The sequence below is a fragment of the Echeneis naucrates genome, chromosome 17, assembly GCF_900963305.1.
Source record: "Echeneis naucrates chromosome 17, fEcheNa1.1, whole genome shotgun sequence".
NCBI classification, from domain to species: domain Eukaryota; kingdom Metazoa; phylum Chordata; class Actinopteri; order Carangiformes; family Echeneidae; genus Echeneis; species Echeneis naucrates.
In genome coordinates this window covers 12,585,657-12,606,922 of record NC_042527.1, presented here as the reverse complement: position 1 = coordinate 12,606,922, position 21,266 = coordinate 12,585,657, and the positions used below count along the sequence as shown (strand labels likewise).

The window sequence follows — 21,266 nt, the reverse complement described above, 5'->3', positions numbered from 1 at the left end:
CATTACCAGCTTCAGATTCTGCTTTTTCTGCTACTCAGACAGGAAAAAAAAACATCACAATATCACTGAACACATGCGCAGGGACTCCTGGCAAATAGCTCAACTGGAAATGTCTGTTCGGTTGGTTTATGTTAAGGAGAAGGAGAAGTGTCCTTATGTTTTTGTCCCCATTGTTTTGTGAACTCCAAAAGGTGTTCTAGTCGACTAAACCTTTTGTAACATCCATTCAAGCGTTACGCATGTTTATCTCGACACAAAAACCTGACAGTTTGGTGTTTCTACCTCTGGCCCAGCAGCCAGGGGAGCTGTGAGGCAGTTAATGTAGGCACAGAGTGGCTGATCTTAGCAGGAGCCTAGCCCTGCTCTGATTAGCACCTCCAATGAGCTGCCATGCATCAGAGCTGACATTCTCCCAGAGACGTGTTCCCCCAGAATCCTTTGCTCCTTCCTGAGCGAGGGCATCACCACTGACATGTCACAGCCAACAATCTCTCCTCACCTCTCCTCCTCCCCGTGGAGGCTAGAAAGCAGCATCAGGCATGCACCGAACCTGGGACCCTGACATGAGGGCTTCGGTACCTTGCTTAGCTTATCTTACAAACGCAGTATGTCTTTTACACGCCCACTTCCCTACAGGGACACAGGAGTAAAGCTTATCCTTTCATGCTGTGGTAGTTTCCCAATCTCTTTGATTTTATTGGCGAGGAGTCTAACACATTTCAATCACTGTTCATGTAATATGTTAACTCTTTGATAGAATGAGGTGAATTTTACAGGTACTATGATTAGATCTTGTACTTTAATTTCAACATTTTGCACTTGATTCATTCTGCGAAGGCAGGAGATAGATATTAGTAATGTCCCCCCCGAGGCACCAGTTCTCCAATCAGCTTTGTTCCAGGGGGAGTCCATCCCTTTGCGCTCCCACCCACCACCTTACCAGCCACGTCTTCTGCATTCTCCAAGCCTTTAATGGGCCTTGCAGTATCTCTGAAATGGGTTTGTTCCTTATGAGCACTGCTTCTACCTCAAGAGAGCACACCGCACGGAGGTGGAGTCAATTTGTATTCACCCATAATTCCCTGGGCCTTAATCACTCTGATTTTCCCCCCATTATCTGTTAATGGATAGTTCCCGCGGAGAGAAGAGAGAAGTAAACCCACCTACTGTTTACAGGCCTGAAGCTGTCTACTCCGCTACCATCCACAATCCCGTAGTGGGTTGTATATACAGCAGTGAGGCTGCTGAAAACCAAATCTTCTTGGTTTATTAACATACAACTAAAACATCAGACTGAATAGTGTGAGACAGATGGTAGAACAGAAAGCCAACTCTTGCTAAAGGTGAAATTCATCATAAAGAGAATCACTTGGAGCTAGTTTTTTTTTTTTTTTTTTTTTTTTTTTTTTTTCATTTTACAGCATGGTTTAGCAGCTTAACAATTCAGTATTTCATTGACCTGGTAGTTTGACGAGACTGGCTTTCAATACTATGGTTGCTTCGTCTGTGGCTTTTCCGCAACAACCCATTCCTGCCTGCTAAATATTCTCAATTTGTTCTCCCGCTTGTTTAGTCATTACTCTCAGCAAAGAACAGCCTTGATTGATGTCCTTAATATCATTTGTTAGAGTGTGCTGCTTTGGCGACACAATCAGCATGGGAGTGAGCTTCAGAGAACCATTCACTATGCCCCAGAGAGGAGTATAAATCTAAGTATCAGATTTTTCTCTTCCATAGCCAAATGCTACAAGTGATCCTGAATTCCCCTCCAATTCAAACCACTCCTCAGATGAATTGTTTAAATAGAGTAAGGGGCAGTGGCGGTGGTGAGGGTGGGGGGGGGGGTGGCGGTGTTGGAATGGAATAAGCTGGGGGAATGTTTTTAATTAAGCAATGCCCTGCGTTATACTTAACTACACTCTATTATCAGGAAGTTAGACCGTCTTGAGTTACTTTAGTTTCAGTCTTCTGCACACTCAAGCAAAGAAAGACATCTCAAGCTGACTGACACCTTTACCCCCACCATAAACTGACAGAATTCAATATGCTGCAGCTGTGTCGTTGTTACATAAAGAGTCCACTAAACTATGCAAGACAAACCTGCAAGCCCCTGTGTCCCAAACAACCTTCAACAGCGCATGAACTTCAGCCTGGATGAAGGAGTAAACAGCGTGGAGAAATAAAGACGGTTCTTTCTGAGAGTAGTTTTTCCTTTCTCCCTCTCCTGTCCTCCACATGGGAGAGATATTAGGCGTTTGTGTTTTAAGGAGCTGTGAAATACATAAACCATGAGCCACAGGAACGCGAGGCCCTGTGGATATGCAGATGGGCTTACTTTGCTGGTGTCAGGGATGCTTAGAGGGAGCAGGCACAGGAGCAGTTCTCATCTAAAGGATTTTCTTAGGAGTGCAGAGGGACAGGGTGGTGGCAGCGGAGAACACTCGGGAGACTCAGAAACAGAGAGTGGGAGGAGGGAGAGAAAGAGAGAGAGAGATGAGGATAGAGAAAAGGAGAGCTGACAGTCCCCTGTGGCCCTGTAACTATATCCAGAGTCTGCTCAGTGCATAGAGAGGGGTGGGGGCTCACATAGGGCCATGCTGATTGGGCAGCCCTGGAGAAGGGCTGGGGTAGTGACAGGAAGTGACCTCAGCCCAATGAGGCAGCTGTAGGGGCGAGTGAGCTGACTTCCTCCCTTGGCTCTTGCTAAGAAACAGGCTGCCAGCCTGATTCAACCCCTGTTATACTGCTGAATAGAAACCCAGCCCTGCACAGACTGCTCATAATAGTCTCCGAGTCAAAACCTATATTCCTCTCTCAAACTCATTTTTCTTTCCATCTGTTTATATTTTTATTTACATTTTACTCCAAACTCACGCTAAACTCTTTCAGTTTAGCGTGATGCATGTTGTTGCATATGTATACTGCATATTCATCTATATTCCAAGTCAACTGTTTTAGTTTTTGGTCAATAAGTCTGATTAGAAGACCAAACATTGTCTGTGCCACAGACAAATGCACTATTTGGGTACATGCCAGGCTGTTGACCTGGAAGACGTCTCCTTTTGTGAAGATAAATACGGGCATTGTAGCTTATTTTGAGTTTTTCACATGTATCATCTTGATCGTGCACGAAATGTTTATTCATACACAAAAAATACACAGTTTGCATATTGCATGGCAAAAACTACAATGCCTAATTGTTTTAGGAGAACACTGAGCCTTTATTTGAAAGAATTAAACTTGAAACTTATTTTTGAAGATTTGCATCTTCAGTCAGAATGAGTGGGCTTGGAGGAAAAAGCTACACCAGGTTAGGAAAGGTCTTAATAGGCATATTTAAACATTGTTGTCTTCGTCTATTAAAGTGATTTAGTGACATTAAGGCTAATATAGAATAACATTGAGCTTATTTTTCTAATTTATAGCATACTATACACCCGTTTTTCATTTTCCCTTGATACACCTGCTCACAGACATAAACACACACATGCACATACACGAGGTCAGTCAGGCAGGTGCAGAGCAATCTGCATAATAAAGCAGGCCAGGTCTCTAAAGGGACAGCGTTGTGCACTGGGGTCAAATGAGGGCTGCACATATGGCAGAGGAACAGCTCTGTGAACCCTGCAGCAAGCTTGACCTTAGTGTACACTCTCACATGGATAAACAAACAGAATGGTGATCAAAGGGGCCAGTGATCCTTTTGCACGGCTTTGTGGATGCATTCATGCTACACTCTTGCCCCTCTTTTGCTCATGCCTACAACACTGAGATGCACATGCAGGCTGTGGAGTTTTTCACCTGTCAAACACACAAACAGAACAAACTGTCCAGCCTTTCACACTCAGATGTGTAGTGAGAGCCGTTTTGAGTGGCTTTTGCCTATTTGCCAGTCAGGTTGTGAGAGAATACAGCCCCTGAGTTTGACAACTTGCGGTTTGTTTTTATGCTGGAGACACCACTTGATGTAATATTCTGCACCATATGCTTATGTTATTGGGAAAAGCTTGTGGTGAACATGTGGTGATATGTTACAGTAAAAAGTTCAGTGTTTGTACCCCCACACTGCTTCTTTTGGCACTGCAGGAGATCTTTCCATTCCTTTCTTTTCCTAGAATATGAGAGGTCACTGGGTTCCACTTGTTGCTTTTACTCAGTTTCAATCTAAATGTGTAGAAAGTGACGCACTCCACCACCTGCATTTCATACCTCTCATTACATGACAAGGTCTGTCATGCATATCATAAACAAAAAAATAAATAAATCATATACTTGGTAATTTCATCATGCAGCAATTTAATACAAAGAATAAGCTTCTTTAATATCTGGTGGACATATACTGCTAATTACAAATACATTTATATAAAATCAAATTGTTGGTGAGTTAGAAAACAAGAATTACAAATCAGCACTGTTTTCTAATGCGTTTCTTTTGCCAGATTTGCCTAAAGCATCTTTGATAAACCCTCTGCTTTGGTTCCTCTTGGACAGGAGCAGGGCACAGCTGGTTAGGTGGATTGTGTATTTGTGCTTTTTGGTACTTGGGGCCTATGTGGTTGGTACTGGACTGTAGAGACCTGGGATAAACTCTAGATGAGTCCCCGGTGCATACGCCCCACCACCCTTGCAGTAGCAAGCCCTAATGTCGGGTTTGGCAGGCGCTTGATCAAGCACTAGTCTTTCCCCATGGCAGAGCGTATAGGCCGTTTATTGACGCACAGGAAATGGGCAGTTCTCTGGAAGTCTGAGTCAGCAGATCGTTGTGCTGCAAATGAACGAGCGGGTTCCCAGTCTGAACAACATTTATTCAAGCTAACTCTGACCATGGATGAGGTCGTTTAATGTCAAGATAGATGTGTGGGGAATTCTAATGCCAAGCAGATAAACTGGGATTGTCTTGCTCTTGAAATAACAATCATATCACCATATTAAAAATGTTGACTTGTGAGAATGTTGCAAAGGAGCATATTTTGGCAGCTGTTTATTCATGACATGATTTGGATTTTTTTTTCTCTTAACAGTAATAGTAATAAAACTGCAACCAATTTTAAATGAAGCAAATTTAGACTTCCTTCAAATCTGTATTAATTTGATGATAGCAAAAATAAATTGTTTTGCATGTAAGTTAATCAAAAAGATGACACTCACCACGTTCAAAGTGAAAGGCCTCATCTGAGCGACTAGGCCCCCGGGTGGTCATCCAATTTATTTCTGATGGGAGCAGATCACACGTCATTTCATTTCCTGTCTAAGTCAGGAAAATTGCAGGCAGGAGTCTTTGCCACAAACTTGTGTAAATTTGTGTAAGTAAAGCTAAAAAAAAGTGAAGTGTGGAACTGAAAAAGTGATAATCACACGCTGCTTATTTTCCTCTTTATGATTTTCTGTGTTTTTGTGTGTGTTTCTTTTCTGCAGAGGAAGGATTGAATCATGAATGCAAGCTCTGTAGTCAGTCATTCGACTCACCAGCAAAGCTTCAATGCCACCTGATCGAGCACAGCTTTGAGGGCATGGGAGGAACCTTCAAGTGTCCTGTCTGCTTCACAGGTATGCATTGTGCATATAAGTACAGACAAGTGTGTGTGTGTGAGAGAGAGAGAGAGAGAGAGAGACTGTGGGTCGTGGATTTGCAAACTATTGTAGTGATAGAAAAAATGTGGAAAGGCAAAGTTAGTTTTTGGGTATATGTTAACTTTCCTGAGACATTCACATTCCCGCTATGCAAAGCTTTGCATTCAAAGTATCTTTTCTTTCAACTGTTAAAAAGCAAATGGTTTCTAAATGAGTTGGTAAATGTCAAGCAAGCAGGTCGGCTAAAGCTGGGAGTAGTTTGCTGCATGTGGCTTTTTATTTAGTCAAATTGCCTCCAAATCAAGGCCAAAGAAGTGTCATGAGGTGAGAGGGGGGAGAGAGCAGGGGGGAAGACAGTGTGAGCAGAGGGGAGATAGGGGGATGGTGGAGTGGGGAAAGAAAAGGAGATGTGCTAATTGTGGATGGCAGTGGTGCTGATAGCTGTAATGATCTCATCTGTCTCTGTGCGTGGAGGTGGAAGGACCGGACTCCTCCTGAGAGGATAGTGCCCTCCTTCAGTGTCAACAGGGTTAACTATCTCTATAATGAAATCTGCAAAGTCGTTAACTTCAGCTCTTCACTCTTTCTCCCTTCTCAGCTCTTTACTCTTCCTTGCACTTTTTGGGTCCTCAGCTCATTTCCCTTGCTTGCGCTTCCTGGCCCCTTCCCCCAGCCCCGCCCCGCCTCATCTCCCATATCCCTCGTTCTCCCAGCACCCCCTCCCAAAAGAAAAACTAATTTGTCTCTACTTCCCTTGTTATATCAATTAACGTCATTATCTCATATTTTGCATTTTGATCCTCATCTATCTCACTGGTGAGTACTGAATTCATCTTCATCATCTCTCTTTCTCTCCACTCCCTCCCTCTGCTTCTCTCATTGCTGTTTCGGCCTTATCTCTTTTTTAGCAGAAGCCAATTGATATATCCCCTCCCCAACACCAGCCCCCATCCCACCTCCACCCCTCACAGGGGTCTGGGCATTTAATATACAGAGCATGCCTCCTTCATCTGAGCCTTCATTTTCCACCGCCGGCTTTGACAGACAGGTCCCCCCTCTCCCTCCGCGTCCATATCGATCACAGCACATGAGAGAGAGGGATGCTGGGAGGGAGAGGGGAGGAGGGAGAGACAGAGTACACCCTCAGGACAGTGGTCGCAGAGCAGACAGACAGATGGGCGAAGGCCTGTGGTAGCAGGGGAAGCAGGCTAGGATGGACTGAAAGGCCTCCCTCTGTTGGGGATGTAGGGGACAGGCAGACTGAAGTCAGAGCATTCAGTGGAAAACGGGGAAATGAGAGATTGCCTGACAGCTGTCCTTGAATATATTTCTTCAAGCTGGGCCTGGCATAAATTAGAGAAAAGACTCTAGTTTAACACCATAACATAAACAAATAACTGTATGCAACAACAGTTGACATTATACCTACCTCTTCATTTGAATTTTTACACAGCATTTCCTAGAAATTATATTGATATGCTTGCAACAGCAAATGTTGAATATATAGTTTTAATCAACTTAATAATGAAAGCATCTTTAACTTACCTGACAAGCTTCAGAATATGAAAAATGAATGTTTTGGAAAAAATTCTTTGTCTTTCATTTGTATTCCTACGATATCCACAACAAATGTTAGGAAACACAGCACTTGGTAAGGGTCAGAGCAAGAAAGTCATCTCTGTTACAAATTAGAGAAGTCAGCTATGATTGAGGAGGTGATCATTCTATTATCATAACCAAAAACACATTATTTCCCATAATCCCCCAAACCTATATGTAGTGTTTGTTACTTGAATATTAGGTTTAATCCACTACAGTTTTATGTTATAGCCATGTAATATGTTATTATGCAAAATGAATTTTAACGTTGAAATTATGACATTTCTCCCTGAAAAGCAGTGGAACAAAAGGATAGGGCAGTGTAAAATATTCATGTGAAGCACAAGGACTCTGATGCTGTAAAGTACAGTCCTTCTGTAAATATACTTTGGAACTTTCCATTGCGGAATAAGTTTTTTTCCAGAGCTTACTTTCCCCCCAACCTAAAAGACCACATATGTCTCTTCTCAGTACCTTCTGATACGTCCCACAGGAGAGTACAACAGCTGGCAAACCAGATCAATTACATACTACAATACAACAACAACAATAATTAACTTGTGGTTTAAGTTGTGGAACAGTCAGAACAGATTCACACAACGTCCTGAAGATTAGAGGGCCTTTGTTACAATAATAAATGTGCAGTTAAGAACAACAACAACAATAATAATAATAATAATAATAATAATAACTATTACAATAATAACTTATGGCTCAAAGCAAACCAACTGAGATCTCCTGTAGAAAGTTCTTGTGTTTTATCAACACATCCACCAGCCTAGCTGAGTCATCCTGTGCATGCTGTCCTCTTTTGCACCTATCATAATTACTCCACCATTAGAGGATGCCTTTCAGTACAACATAACTACGGGCCATTATAAGCCGATTGCATAGACAGCCAATGGGGTCGTTGCTTACATGAGGATGTCTTAATTTTCCATGACGGTCTCAATTCCCATTTTGTTGTAGCCAGTTTTGTTTAGTCAATGTGGATGATGAACCGTTACTTGCAAGTAAAAGCACATAATGAGTTTGAGCATAAAAGCAAAACTTTGATCAAAGTGGGCGAGCAGCGGTGATCATGGTCGGGTCATCGAGCTCACTTGATTTATAAGGTTACTCTTTGTTTAAAAGATCATTATTGTGTTTTAGTCTGATCTGCCCACCCATGACCTAAAGCTCAGTTGGAGGTAGGAAGAATGGGGGGGTGTAAGTCGCAGACACAAGATGAGGGGAGACAAAATAGAGGAGAAAAGGAGACAAAACTTGGAGGAAGCTGAGACGGTTGCAACTGGCAAGTTTGGATGTGAGATGAAAGTGGGGAAGAGGAGGAGGAAAAGAGAACTGTGTAGGGGAGGGAGGGTAAATGGAGAGAGGTCCATAAGCCCCTGGATGATGAGAGAGAGGCTGACTCTCTCAGGACAGATTTGACAGGTTTCAGAAGTGGGGGAGCCTGCAGCTAGAAGTGTCTGCCTGCACCCTTAGGAGCAGTAGTGAGGGCTGGTGTGGAAATTGTGATTGGGAATATGTGCTTAAGACAAACAAAACAGAAGAAAGTGTGCATGATGAAAGTCGTACGTGTTTGTGTGTGTGTGTGTGTGTGTGCACATCTATACACTTCTTTTTTTACTTATGTCACAGTATGAAGCTCAAACTTGAAAAACTATGGGATGTACTGCTCTCAAATCTGCAAGAGTCTGACAAATACAGTAGTTTAATTAGTTTTTTGTTTAGTCGCTGCCCACATTCTGTTCGTGTGTGATGTTAGAATTATGGCAGCGTCCAAAAACCTGACAGAGGCTTAGCGTTAAATGAAAAATTAGTAGTTCTCATCTGATATCACCAGATCAACTTGCTCAGTCAAGTTGTTTGTGTTGCCTCATAAACCTTGGATCAGCCTCTGAATTGTGAACTCTTAGATTAAGCAGAAACGAACACATGTAGGCTAGACGAATAAATAAATGAAAAGGAGAAAGGGGGAAAAAAGGATAAACTTTTTTTCCCTCCCTGCACAAACAGCTTAGTATTGGTGCAGTGCAGCCTGCAGAGAGCACCACCTTGCCAAAATAAAGATGAGCTGGGGCCTGTAGTAAAGGAGACGTCTGCCATGGGCGGCCCCTGAGATCTAATCAGAGGGCTTAATATCCCCCACAGCGAGGAGACCTTGGCCCCTCAGCCCCCTCAGCCCTGACACCCCTGACGCTCAACCCAGCTCAGCGCTCTGTTACAGCTCCGCTCTGGCTCCACAGCCAACAAAGTCCACAAAGTTCTCTCTCTTTCTTTCTCTTTCCATTTCCCTCTCCCTCTCTCTCTCGCTCTTTCTCTTTCTCCCCAGCCCCCCCCCCCCCCCCCCCCCCCCCCACCTCTCTCTCTCTCACACACACACACACACTCTCTCATTCTCAGCAGGGAGAGAAACAATGGCCAGCCACTGATCCTGTTTGGATGTGGTTTTGGATTATTTCTTCCCCATTTCTCTATGTCCTCATTTTAACCCTCTAGGAGGACATGTCTCTCTTCCTCCTCTAAATGGGCATTGCAACAGCATTTTTTATATGTGACTCATGCTGCCAAATGCCAATACAATATCCCTCCATGGCCCCGACTCAGCTTATCCCTCCATTACAAGTTGCATGCTGATTTAAAGAACCATGATGAAGACAAAGAAAAGCATGTCAACATTCATCAATAATTGAAAAATTACCACAGCTTATCAATGCTGAATTTTGTAATAATCTTTAAAGGTGTCAAAATGTAATTGTGCAAATGAACAAATAAAAGTTATGGAGCCCTTTGCCTTAGTCAAGCCGGAATTTATTTGTCATATAGGAGACTTGAAGATGCACTTGCAGTCTGGCTGTGAATATAATTTGATAAATGCACTGCTGATTAAATGTGTCTCTTGCTGGAACTGGACCACATACACATGTACACAGTGAGAAACAGCTAATGTGACATCTCAGTTGTGTTTAGCCCTATTGTACAGTATTTGAAGGCCCCCCAAGTCTCAAATCCATTTTTATTTTTGCTGTATTGACTTTTTTCTCCTCTAGCCAAAGACATAATGAAGGCTTCCTGCAGCTGTTCTGACCTGCTTCTGTACAGTATATGCAGATAAAACACAGCTTAAGAAACAAGCTATTGTTTATCGCTGTAATATTTTTTCTTTCAGAGCATGTATTCCCCACAAGGAAAATTGTCACCATTTTTGGAGCATAACAAATGTACATGATAGCCAAGGCCTTAACCTTGAGCTCAAATGTTTTGTAACAGACTGCAAAATCAGCCATCTCTCTGCAATTATGTTTGTCTTCATAATGCCGCGGTCATTAGTTTCAGAAATGGACCATGGAGTTGTTGTTTGTTCATTAGAGGAGGTTTGTTCATTTCTGGTTAACAGGCTGCCATGTTCCAGAGACAGCTGCCACCCAGGCATTAGCAGTCTGAAAGCATCACCACAGTGTGCCTACTTTGGATCTAAACTTTTATTTCCCAGGTCAGGAGTGTGACATTCAATGAAGCCGAGTGCGTCTCAAGTGTACGCAACTCAATAATTAATAACCACTCTCCCAGGTGAGCCTAAATTGGGACACGTTAATGTTGCAGAGCCCCGCCACGGGGCTGCTGCGACCCCAAAGCCATCTTCAGCAGACACCTCACCTTTTGTGGCCTTGCATTCCACCCCACCCAGCACCCCCACCCTCTCCTTTTGGCCCCATGGTGCCCGCATTAGAAGAAAAGTTATTTTGAGCTGTAAGAAATTCAAATGAAACCCCCACATGCTAACTTTTCCAGAGCATCCAGACCTTTGAGATTAGACCGCCATCCTTAAAGCACAAGGGTCTGGGATAACAAACGGCATGTTTGAAGTGCTCCTTGGAGAGTGCAAAGACACGCACACACAGACACCCCCGCATGCAAGACACATGCACTCAAGATGCATACAATTGCACCCCCTTAGCTTTCAAGCGTGGACTATTGCTTAATTAAAGCATAAATGTATGGTATATGTTTTAAGTGCCAGTGAGTTGTGTGTTTATATGATGTTGAATGCAGTCTGGGTCTGCATGAATAAGTAGTGCAACACCATGAATATTTATATTGTCAATATAATTAGCGATGTAGACTAATGGAGGCCATGTTTTGCACTTGAAGCCATGCCAAATTTTTGTGGTTGTTTATTTTCTGGCTTGTTGTCCCCATAGTAGAGCTAAAAAAAGAGCATCATTATTCCCAAAACATTATGCATTCGCTAGCTCTAGAGCCATGAATATGACCACTCTAGTTTCACTGTTAACATCTATATTATTCAAATTTTTTTCAATTATATATTTCATAACAATGTTTTTTTTCTATTGTTGATAGTGCGTTTATGGTTTTGTAATGAAGTAATTGTCCTTGCCCTTTGACAAATCCTTTCTTCAATTTTTATTTAGGCAAATGCAATTTCGAGTTGCTTTTGTTCCCTTAATGCAGACAACAAGGCCCAACTCTAATTTACCAGCTTCAACAATAAGAAGAAACGAGCCGAGGCATCTTAGAGAGACTTTTTTTTTTTTTCTTTTTTGGAAACACAACACTTGGAAAGGCTGTGAAATTGTACAATCATTTATAAATTTCTTCTCCTTCCCTGTGTCTCCATGTGATCAGTGTTCGTCCAGGCCAATAAGCTGCAGCAGCACATCTTCTCAGCCCACGGCCAGGAGGATAAGATCTACGACTGCTCACAGTGCCCACAAAAGTTCTTCTTCCAGACAGAGTTACAGGTGAGCCTCAGGGGAGAAGGGGACCAAAAAAAAAATCAAACAAGGGTAAGGTGGGAGGGGGAGGTACCAGCAGAAACTGTGACCGCTAATCACACATGACAGTTTAACAAACACTAAACACCACTCACCATTCACTCTAGCTATCCCCTCCTATCCCAGCTGCATTGTGAGAGACTCAGAAGGAATTATTTCAGACCGTTTCCAAAACTCATTTGTGATGTGCAGATATGATTTGATTTGCTTATTAGACCAGCAGAGCACTAAAATATCTGGAATTAGAGGATTAGTGGAATGTTCGTTTTTGAAGCTGTAATTACATACAGTGGAGAGACAAAAACACGGTTGAGTCAATATGCCTGCATCTCCCCTCCTAATCACAGAGGAGGCCTCATGGCTAAATATGAGCTTTGTCCTCTGGGAGACCATATCTGCCCTTCAACAAAGTTAGTAGTTGGACTTATGAACTCGCAATGTTAGAGAGATAATCCATTTTCTAGCAATCTTTTTCTGCGGTCCTTGGAGAACCTGAAAAAATGAAAGAGACCTTATTATATTATTTCACTGTGGTGGTGTTTTCAAGCAGCTCTGTTTTGTTTGGGGGATTCTTTGCCGTACACATGGCACACTTCTCATATCCCGATCTTTTTCTATTACCTTTTGAAAGTACATCATTAAAATATGAGTAGTCTGTAACCATCGTGTTCAATCCAATCACTGAAATTATTCTTAATTTGCCTAAAGCACAGGGAGAAACTAATAGCTCCTGACCGCATCTTCCAAGTACAGCTATCTAAAACTTGGATTAGCAGCACTATGTATTAGCACGTAGCCAGGGGAAGTACCCAGGGCTCGGCTGCTTATTGATCGGCAACGATTTTCATATTGAGATTCAGGTTGTAAACACAGAGGCGTGTGTCTGCCAGGAGGAAGGTGAATGTGATCATTATCTGCTGGTCATTTGAGCACCGCAACCATGAATAAAACACGTCCTGATCCACTAACATGCAACTCCAACACAGAGAAGGTTATTTAACAAGCCTCGCGCTCCACCAGACTGCCGACGTGGAGTCTTTTCATTCATGCCAAGGCCTCCTATTTATCACATTTTCATACCTCATTGGTACGAGTGTTCTCCATATAGCAAAGGTTGTTGCAGGTACCTGTAAACAATCTCAAATAACCTGGGGATGTTTTCATACTTTTTCTGTTTGACAATTTTTGGAATGAAGCGATCTCCACCTCCCGCAGGTGTTGTTTCATGCATGATTATATTGTTTTACAATCTGTGTGAAGAGACAAGAGCAGAACATGAAAGACCTATGCCACTTTGTTGTGAAACAGGGGGTTATGAAAGGAGAGCAGGAGCGAGCTTGGGGGATAAGACGATCATTATGCTCAACCTGCGCTGTGCTGCAAAGGCAGTCCCATGTGAATGCATGCTCAAACTTTCTCCTAGTCCTTAATAGTACATATAGCATACGAGTACATATACAGTTTCTTGTCACATTCACAGAAAAATCAAATATGTCAGGGCTTATTTATAATGTTACCAAGTCAAAGTTATTTTAGGTTTTAGGTTTTTTGGGTTTGTTTTTTTTTTTTTTTTTTTTTTTTCATAGGTTCAACTTTATTTTAGGATACAAGTCTTGAACTTTGCAATGTTAGATTTGCCTTTTCCTCAATCTATAGTTAAAGACTTTGACAAACAGTGCAAGTTGGAGTCTTGTTTTTAGTTGTTGTTTGTTTGTGGTTGCCATTTCCCATGCATCACACTTCAAAATGTCTCACTGACACGGGGCAGCTGTTTGTCAGTCTGTCAGAAGTGGTGCTGTCTTCCAGCAGCGAGAGAAGTGGAAGCTCTCTCTCGTTGATCGGTCTTGAGTTTGGAGTTTCTCCCTATTTCTCCCTGACACTCTGGCCCACTCGCAGGCTGCCTGGGCTCCTCATCTCTCACAGTATTCGGAGGGGTCAAAGGGCCAGTGCAAGCTGGGAGAAGGAGCGGTGAAAGGGAGAGCTGCCACGGCAGGTAAAGGGAAGCAGGAACGATATTTTATTAATTTGCTGCTGAGATCCTGAAACAGACCAAAGGCTGTGACAGGTATCCAGTGCACCACTCCACATCCTCCCCCACTGCCTCCCCCCGTGAACTCTACCCTGCGAGGGGCTAGCCAATTTTTGCCAGCCTGTCGAGATGGATGATGGGAGAGCATCCATCTAATCAGCCCTCCTAGGACCCCCCGCCCAGCCGCCCCCTTCAGACCAGCCAGATTGACTGACTCCTGGGCCTGTGTGCCCCAGAATCCAGATTCCAAAGGAGAATAATCTCTCTTGCTCTTGCCCTCTCTCCCCGCATTTCTCTCTTTCCTCTTTCTTTCACAGACAAAAAAATAAGCACTGAGATGCATAGACCACCATTCCCCTCAACACTCTCCAGAGGACTCATACACACACACACACGCTCGCAGCCTCCACCCTGTGAGTCCTTCTCCCTCACCCCATTAAAATATGGAGCAAAGTCTAGATATTTCATGAGGTGCTGATGGGGAGGGCAAGTAGGCTGGCTCTGCAGTGCTCTCTATGACCCTCAACTGCTGCCCACCCCTTGAGCAACTACAAGGCAAAGCTTCGCTACACACGAACACCTAAATGAAACACACTGTTGTCTCATTTGAAAAGCAGCTGTCCCCTTACGAGAAAAAAGTCCCTTGGTTCTAAAGGCCACATCACAATGCGAAACTCGATAATACAGTAAACTTCCTTCTTCATTTGAATTGGCTTCAGATACAGGAGGCACTGAGACACTGACAATGCTGCTAGGCTGGATTAATTAACCAGATTCATTAACTGATGGATGCACAGTATTAGCCACAGCTTAAATCTAACATTTCTCTGAGCACAGTTCATTTGTGAGGATACACTCCTCTAGTAATACGTTGTGGTGGAGAGCTGCAATCGGAGCCTTCTCTCCCAATGATCCCAATTCCTCCAAAGACAAGACAATGAGATTGAAGTTACACAACAGTGAAGATGACATTTTCTGTGCAAGATTCCCTTGTTCCTTTTAAGCTGGGCTGTCTTTTATTCCCTCCATCCTCCAATTTCATTATCATTCTTTGGAAGTGACATGAGATTGTAAGTCATGTGTTAAGTTGTGCCGCGATCGGCAGAGGAGTGGAAGGACCAGGGTACTGTATGACTTCTCCCTCTCCTCAGACGCCCGCAGGACACGTACCTTAATTGGAGTGTCTTTTAAAAGGATTCCTTCAAAGACAATCCAAAGCTCCCTGGCCTTAATGAGTGCTGAAAGTGACAAGAGCACATCTGCATCATGTTCTACTTCCCCACACAAATGAGATTCTCCTCTCCCTGTGTGATAGCCATTATTGCCAAGCTGTGACCAATTCCACTGTTTTAATTAAGCATATTTATAGGCTTCACGGTCACCAGGTCAGTGTAAACAGCTACGCATGTCATAATGTCTGTCCAAGACGGAAGATAGCAAGAAATGGACAGTCTGAGAGGCGGGGGGGGTACGAGAGAGAGAGTTACAGAGGAAACAACTGGGTGAAATGGGTTAAAATATCCATAGAAATAAGAATAATGAAAAAAATGTTTTTAGAATTTTTTTATAATGTATGGAATGGCCAAAGTTTAGCCTATTCTATATCTTCAATATAAACTATATTACTATATAAGAAGTTTTTCTTTCTGTTTTTGTTTTTGTTTGGGGGCTGGGTTTGTTTAGTTGTTTTGTTTTGGGGGTTTTCTGGTTCTTTTTCTTTTTTTCTTATTTATGATTTTTAAAATATGCCCCCAAAAGCACCCCAACTGCCCTGTGTCCCAAAAGTGTCATACAAAAGCAAAGCTTCATGTGTTTGTCCCTAAGTGGCTCTCAAACACCCCATTTCTTCAGAATATCTTGATCTGCCAAGTATGACAGCTCTTCATGCTTTTGAAAGTTGTATATATATTTATTTCCTTTTTATATGACAACTTGTTTTTTTCTTCATCACCCCAGGTGCTCACATTTCTGTCACCATTTCAAAAAGTTGCACTACAAAATAAAAGAACAGTGAATTAGAGAAAAAAAAAAACAGCTGCTTGTGAGGCAACATCATTAATATTTAAGCTTATTTATAATCATGTGCAACACTGTACACACACAGCTTCACACTGTAAATGGGGACATAAACACCCTTAGATGACTAGTGATGTATCACAATAGTAGTGTTCCAGTTTTGTAGGTGGATCAGAATTAGACAGCATGACAGACCTAATGATCCTAAGAGGATAGTCTCTCTCTCAGTGTGCATGTGTGTGAAAATGTGTTTTTTTGTGTATACATCTGTGTGCGTGCTGTACGTATTTGTCTTTGTTTCTGTCTCTCCCAGGGTCTGATATGGGCATGCAAACACATTGTCTGGAGGGAGACATGACAAAAACTCCCAGAAGCCTTTGAGCTGGGGTTTTTGTTTTGTTTTTTTCGTTTTCCTCTGTTTCACCACTGGGGAAAGTTAAATCCAAACAAAGAGGAGATGTTTGGTGTACAGTGCTAGAATCCATCACTGGATCGCTGCCTCAAACATGTCTCCTTTACTTTTCTAAGTTGACTTTTTAAACAACTTTGATAAATGCCATTTAAAGCCTTTCTATGGAAATTCACTACAGGTATAATTTACTGCCTGTAGTGTTTTGATTTTCAAGTGTCTCTCATCCTGTTGATGTTAACAAAATGCTGCAGAGGCCAGAATAAACAACATTAGAACAATTATTCCCTCTCGAATTTCATATTCACACATCACAACAGCAAAGTAATTTAACTCTTCAGTTTTGGAAAAGCTTTTTGAATGACACCAATTGTCTGACAATTAAAAGCTAATTTTCTGAATCGCTCCTCCATTTCGGTGGAAAAACATGAGCATGCAGATCAGCGCAGGTTTCCTCATAGACTCGTGGAGATGCAGGAGAAAATTTAGTCTTCAAAAATATCTGCATTCGTGAAGTGGCACACGAAAGGGAGGGGAGGAGGGGAGTCGGATGCTCTGTAGCATCCCTAGTCAAAGTCTGTCCCTGACTGAAGTGGTTAAATGTGAGAGTAATTGTGTTTTGTTTCTGGGACTGACATGTGGAACCCCATGGACCCCATCTCCCTCCCAGTGACAGGCAGAGATCCTCCCCCCTCACTCTGTCTAATTAGAGGATGTAGCCCAGGGCTCATGTCCCAGGAAGACCCATCCCCCTCCCAAGATGGCTCCCCAAAGAAAGCCCTTAATTGGGTTCTTTAGTCATAGTCTTCATTTTGGCTGGAAAGGCATCTGTGTGTTGCTATCACCTCAGAATACAGTTTGTATCGCTCTCTTGTGTTTTTTTTTTTTTCTTCCTTTCTTTCTTCTCCCTCTCGTTGGCCCTCTCTCTATTGCTTTCCTGCCCCCCCCCCCAACCATCTCCCACTCTCTCCTCACTTAATGAGGCCCCATAATAACACAGCAGTTGTGCAGTTGTTTTGCTACCTCAGTCAAACAGCGGGATCACTGCATAGTGTGTTTCTAGTACCATTCACTTGTCTACTTAGACAAGGTAATGAGTATCATTTGGCGCTACAAAACACTAACCCGCAAAAAGGGTGGTCCATCATCTCCGGTTACTCCTCAGAAGTACTTGGACAGGGTGGTTAGACATCTAATCAAAGCATTTCAAACATTATGGATTTATTACATATTTTTTACAAGCGTTTCGTGTGAATGAGTGGACACGCACTGTAGACGTTTAAATCCATTGCCGTCATCAAGTCCACCAGTGCCTAGTGATGTTGCTGTATGACCATGGCTCCGTGGGCACCTCACTCCAAACGAGACAGTCTGTTACCAAGGAGACAAGGCCAGTTGTGGCATAACAGTGTTTGGGGTCAACCCTCCCCACGGCCCGGTAAGTGATGACTGTGGAGAATGCCAACTGCTGTATTATTTATTTATTTGATTGTGTTCTTCATTGGCTAAACTAGCCAGCAGTAAGCCTGGCCTGAGGTCAAAGCAGGAAAGGATTACTCCCTCAGTGGACTGGTCAACAGTAGGGAATGCACAAAGGGAGGATTGAGTCAATACTGGACTGAGTTCAACACACCATTAAAAATCAAGGCAGAATGTAGCGTTCTTGTCTTTCTCTGCAGCAGTTTTGAACCATAAGAAAACACTTAACACATGTTGGTGGAAATTTCACAAAACAGCCCGAGTTGAAACGAGGCCGGTGCAGATTGAAGTCCACTGCTCATCTTTCAGTCATTACACAAACACAGATGAGCTTTAATAACCGAGAGATTTCGTGACTCATAGTCACCCCGCAGTTTGAAAAGATCACAGGTTCTTTGTTTTAGTATCATTAGGTGAGCTTCTCTGATGCGTTAATTAAAATCCTGAGTGATGACTACGGGTATGCACAGGTCTCAGTGGTTTTGTGCACGCTCCCCATGCTCCAGATGCAGCCATGCAGACTTACGGTATGTCAGCCATGCGGGATGAGAGGGAAACTCGGGTCTGACTGATAAGACCTTTAATCAGAGCTTAAAGGGGGATGTTTACTAATTTTAACTGTTCTCTCAAATTTTGATTATAGATAAACTGAATAAGGCACTTTTAGCTGCAGGGGTTAAAATGAATGTGCTTAACTCTTCTAATTAAATTGCTTCACTAATGAGTAATTTTTTTACTGTAAGTAACACTCACATTACTCACTCATGTGTTACAGACTGGTGTGTCAACAGACATAACTATTACATTTGACATTTCTTTCTTAGTTTTCCTTTTTTTTTTCCCAGTGAATATCACAAACTGTCCCTAACTGGAACATTTACAGTATTATTGCTATTTTATATGCTATAGTGACATTTTGTTATCAGTTTAAGACAGTTTTATTTCAGATCTGTGTTTTTAAAATCATAAAATTATGCAGTTTTACAGTTGCAGTTCTTTCTCTCTTGTTATTTACGTTGTTGTTGAACACATTAGTTACGTTTCAGGGTAAAGACAGTATTTATAGGGACTACTCCAATTGATAATTTACTATGAACATGATTTATTTTACATTTTAGTGTGCTTTTTTTTTCTTTACCATAGACTTAGATTAAAAATCCAACATAAAAAGACCTTTGTCATCGCAGCATGTAATTACAGCACTCCAGTGGTAACTTGATAAATATACATGCATTAATTTGTCCTTTTTTATTATTATTATAATTTGGGGGCTTTTTATCTCTTTATTTTTTTTGTAGTATTTGGCAGAGAGGAAGCAGAGGGAGAGAGAGGGAGGCGTGACGTGACGTGCAGCCGATCCAAACCCGGGAGACTGCCTTTATATGGCACACACTCTAACCACCATTAATTTATCATTTTACTACAGCTTTAAGTGTTAGTGCATACAAATTTTGCACATTTTTATGCGATATACATCATCTGTAGTAGATAATAGTTCAGATACAGCACATGGAACTTGGGGGTTACATATTGCAACAGAATGGTCAGCTCTGTACTTGTTTAAAAAGCACAATGTTCTGTTTCTTTAAGAAGCCTTGAAAAGACCATGGCTTAAAAAGCTGTTATTGCTCACTCAGCTCGGTAACCACTCAATAAAGCCTGGGTTTAATGTTACATAGTGGATAACACCAGGTGCAGAGAGGAGCAGACACAATGTACTTAGCATACGCACTGCAGGTATTAACATCACACTAATCAAACATTGTTAGCGTTGCGACTAAGCTTTACATCTTCTCTCTGTGATGTTGGACAATGTGAAGATTGTCTTTAATGCAGCCAGATCAGATGAAAGAGTGAGTTAGTCTGCTAGTACACCAGTCTTTGTCTGTAGAGCTGATGTAAGAGATGCACCTCTGTTGCCTCACTGGAGACCGGGTGCTATCGATGGAGACCAGAGCAATGGGGAACAACATAAAGAATGATTAGTTAATAAATCAACTCCCCAGCCTGCTTGCGCTTTCCTACTCTCTGCGCTTCCCCAATTGTTGCCCATTTTTTTCTATCTATCTCCCCATCTGCAGCAACATTAAATTCCTAAGACATATTGCACCTGTTTGCATGGGTACACAAGACCCCTGCCGGGTGTTCTCCCCCCTCTTCCACTACCCCTGAGGGCGTTGCAGTAGGGTGATGTAATCAGATGAAAGTGGTGGTTTAATGGTGGCACAGAGCCGGTGAGAGAACAGGAGAAGAGAAGAGGCTAGCTCCAAGCCAATGCAGCCAGTCTTCATAAGGGAGAAGCGGGTGCACATTATTGATCAGAGCGAAATTTAATTTAGTGGAGAATTGACTGCTATGGTTTACCTGAATACTGCTGCTAACTGGGCCCTGCAGCAGGCCTGTGTGGCCAGCAGGTGGTTGAAAGGATCGAGGAAGAGATTAAGGGTTGGATAGAAGGGAAGGAAATGGATGATAAGGGGAATGGCAGAGTTTCAGGGGGAATAGGACAGTGTTGAAGGAGGGGTTAGGATGAGAGCTAAAAGTCTTAATGGAGGGCATCTAATCCTAAATTACAGTGATTCTGGTGTGACACCATTAATGACATCCTCTGTGATGCAGCACTGGACATTTAGGAAAATTTTGTGCGTTAAGTGTGAATTTTTGTGTTTCACATTTAATTGGAGATTTGTGATTGCACATTATAGTTATTTAATTTATCCAGTGCTGGTGCAGACCTGCTTGAAGAACTTGAGAAGGATGAAGATTGGAAAGTGCATTTGCACCCTCCCTCCCTTCTCCCTCCCTTCCATCCTCTGTACTCATACACAGAACAGTTTATAACCACTCTGTGGAGTTCAGTATCCACAGAGATAAAGGTATCAGTTTCATTTTCTTTTAACATTTTTTCCCCCTCTTTTTCTCTATTTCCCTTTAGTCTGCATGGCTGCCACAGCCACTGAAGTCGTTTAACACCGTCCTTGAGAAAGCCTTCAGTGAGAAAACTCCTGGCATGTTTAAGGAAAAGGTAGAATGCAGTGTGTGTCAGACAGAGCTGGGACATGCAGAGGGGGGGGGCATTCCCCAGAGGGGTTATTTTCCCCTCTAATAGCTGTTACGAGCCCTACATTATATCCAAGGAGCTACGTTCCTTTGGGGTCCACAGACACACACACACACACCTACACGTACTAGCACACTCACACAAAGGCATGCACACTCAGTTGAGCACAAATTTTCTCTCTCTGTTTCTCTCTCTTCCACATACACACCGACACACAAACACACACGGGCGCACACTTTCAGTCCTAACCGCTTTGCTCTCCCCGTGTCAATATCCTGCCATTTGAAGTCACGTACTGCAGGG

General features: G+C 42.6%; 1 protein-coding gene across 1 annotated transcript in view; it reads left to right on the top strand.

The window, feature by feature from the left end:
* znf521 (zinc finger protein 521) overlaps nucleotides 1-21,266 on the top strand; it is an 88,972-nt gene that overhangs the window by 64,658 nt on the left and 3,048 nt on the right. The window contains 2 exon segments of the mRNA XM_029524804.1: nucleotides 5,416-5,547; nucleotides 11,821-11,936. Coding sequence (XP_029380664.1) covers nucleotides 5,416-5,547; nucleotides 11,821-11,936 — 248 coding nt within the window.